The sequence below is a fragment of the Poromitra crassiceps genome, assembly GCF_964638095.1.
Source record: "Poromitra crassiceps genome assembly, chromosome: 13".
NCBI lineage: Eukaryota > Metazoa > Chordata > Actinopteri > Beryciformes > Melamphaidae > Poromitra > Poromitra crassiceps.
This window is the reverse complement of record NC_139644.1, coordinates 4,534,944-4,537,443: the sequence shown is the minus strand read 5'-3', so window position 1 is coordinate 4,537,443 and position 2,500 is coordinate 4,534,944. Positions and strand designations below refer to the sequence as shown.

Genomic DNA, 2,500 nt, shown 5'->3' with positions numbered 1-2,500 from the left:
GTGGGGATGTTCCTAGAGGTTGAACGCCTTGGCAGCATTGGTGCGAGGCCAGCTACCTCCTTTGCACCGTAACATCATCACTGCCCTCATCACCATCGACGTCCATGCCAGAGACATCGTCACCGATCTTGTCCATCAGAAGGTAGGACTAGAACTACATTATCTAAACCAGTCCATGCCAGAGACATCGTCACCGATCTTGTCCGTCAGAAGGTAGGACTAGAACTACATTATCTAAACCAGTCCATGCCAGAGACATCGTCACCAATCTTGTCCGTCAGAAGGTAGGACTATAACTACATTATCTAGGCCAGTCCATGCCAGAGACATCATCACCGATCTTGTCCGTCAGAAGGTAGGACTAGAACTACATTATCTATAGGCCAGTCCATGCCAGAGACATTGTCACCCATCTTGTCCGTCAGAAGGTAGGACTATAACTACATTATCTAGGCCAGTCCATGCCAGAGACATCGTCACCGATCTTGTCCGTCAGAAGGTAGGACTATAACTACATTATCTAGGCCAGTCCATGCCAGAGACATCGATTCGTCACCGATCTTGTCCGTCAGAAGGTAGGACTAGAACTACATTATCTAGACCAGTCCATGCCAGAGACATCGTCACCGATCTCGACTGTCAGAAGGTAGGACTAGAACTATATTATCTAGACCAGTGGATTTCAAACCTTTTGCGCCCAAGGCATACCAAAGGGAAAGACAAAATCTCAAGGCAAACCTATTTACTCACGCAAAATAGCCTCCATACCTGTACATGTTATCACTCTTATTATAGGATGTCCTGATATGGTATGATATTGGCTTGCAAAATAAAAAATGTTATGCTGATTCTAGAGTAAAGGGATTGTTTAATTGGGCCTACACATTCTTGTTGTTTGCTAGTAACATCGATTTCAAACAAAGTTCAGTATACTTGTGGACCATTTGCATTTGAGTAGCATATGTTTATAAAACTCACATAGCAGTGGTGCATGGTCAGTTGATTAGAAAGTATACTACCTCTAACCCAGGGGTGGGCAACTATTTTTCATGGGGGGCCACATGAGAAACCCAGATTGTTGCCGGGGGCCGAACAAATATTATCATGCCGTAACCCATGGATGGGTAACTTTGATGATATGAGGGCCACAAAAAAAATTCCTCGCTACCAGATTTTGCTGAGGGCTGAACGGCGCCAGCGCGAAAAATTTGGGGCATTTGAAGCCAGGTTTAGAGGAATAACTCATTTTAAATTAACAATTGTGATGTCATTATTCAGTCTTAACCACCAATATTTGATCCTTTTCCTCACTCACTCCTATGTCACCACCTGCTCTCCCTGCAGGGCTTGAAATTAACTTTTTTCACCACCTGCCAATATGGCTGCTAGATTTTAAAGTTACCAGCCAATTACAATTTCCACTAGCCGAAATGTTTTTCTTGAAATAAACCAGAATATGAGTGGGTTAATTTAAGCATAAGTATCAGTAAGTGGCCCTGGATTCTCAAAGCCTGTGTTGAGGGTCACACAAGAACAAAAATACACTCTTGAAGCTAAATAAATCCAAAACCAACAAGTTAATTATTTAAATTTCTACTTCAATGTAGAACAGTCATTTCTTACACATGAGATTACTTTTAGCCTTTTAGTCATAAATATTATTGAAAGATATTCCATATTCCAGACTGAAATACTATAACAGAAGAGTATTGCCCAGAATGACATGAACATTTGGACACTTATTCAGCGGGTATATTGCATGTTGCGTTAAAGTGCAACTGTAAAAAAAAAAAAAAAAAAAAAAATTTTTTTTTTTTTTTTTTTTTTTTTTTTGCAATTCCATCCCGGGCCACACAGGGGGCGCCCGCGGGCCGCATACGGCCCGCGGGCCGTATGTTGCCCATGTATGCTCTAACCACTCACTAGCTTCTTGGTGGCCTCTCCAGGTGGACTCCAGCTCTAACTTTGAGTGGCAGAGACAGCTGCGCTACTACTGGGACCTTGATCTGGACAACTGTGTCGCCAAGATGGCTCTGTCGACATACGTCTATAGCTATGAATACCTGGGTGCCTGCCCCAGACTGGTTATCACACCACTTACGGTAACACAACATGCAGCGCACGCACACATATACACACACTTCTTATAAACAGCCATGGTATATTGACATTAGCAAATGGCTGTAAGACCTAGGATTGGCCATTCTGATTCCAAATGAATCGGAACTCCAAAGGAATCTGAAAGAAATCAAAAAAATTATTTAGATTCTTATTGATCCCTCAAAAAATGACACAATTGAGTTGTGTAATGGTTTTGGTAAATATGTTTGACATGCTATGTACTGTGCAGGACCGTTGCTACTTGTGTCTGATGGGGGCTCTCCAGTTGGACCTGGGAGGAGCCCCGGCCGGGCCAGCAGGGACAGGCAAGACCGAGACCACCAAGGACCTTGCCAAGGCCCTGGCCATCCAATGTGTGGTCTTCAACTGCTCTGATGGA

General features: G+C 43.3%; 1 protein-coding gene across 1 annotated transcript in view; it reads left to right on the top strand.

Annotated features, from left to right (window-relative positions):
- dnah6 (dynein, axonemal, heavy chain 6) overlaps window positions 1–2,500 on the top strand; it is a gene marked incomplete at its 5' end in the record, with an annotated part of 137,910 nt that overhangs the window by 45,087 nt on the left and 90,323 nt on the right. Inside the window, 3 exons of the mRNA XM_083649338.1 lie at window positions 17–142; window positions 1,947–2,102; window positions 2,351–2,500. The exon at window positions 2,351–2,500 is cut by the window's right edge and continues 12 nt beyond it. Coding sequence (XP_083505464.1) covers window positions 17–142; window positions 1,947–2,102; window positions 2,351–2,500 — 432 coding nt within the window. The remainder of the gene's footprint in view (window positions 1–16; window positions 143–1,946; window positions 2,103–2,350) is intronic.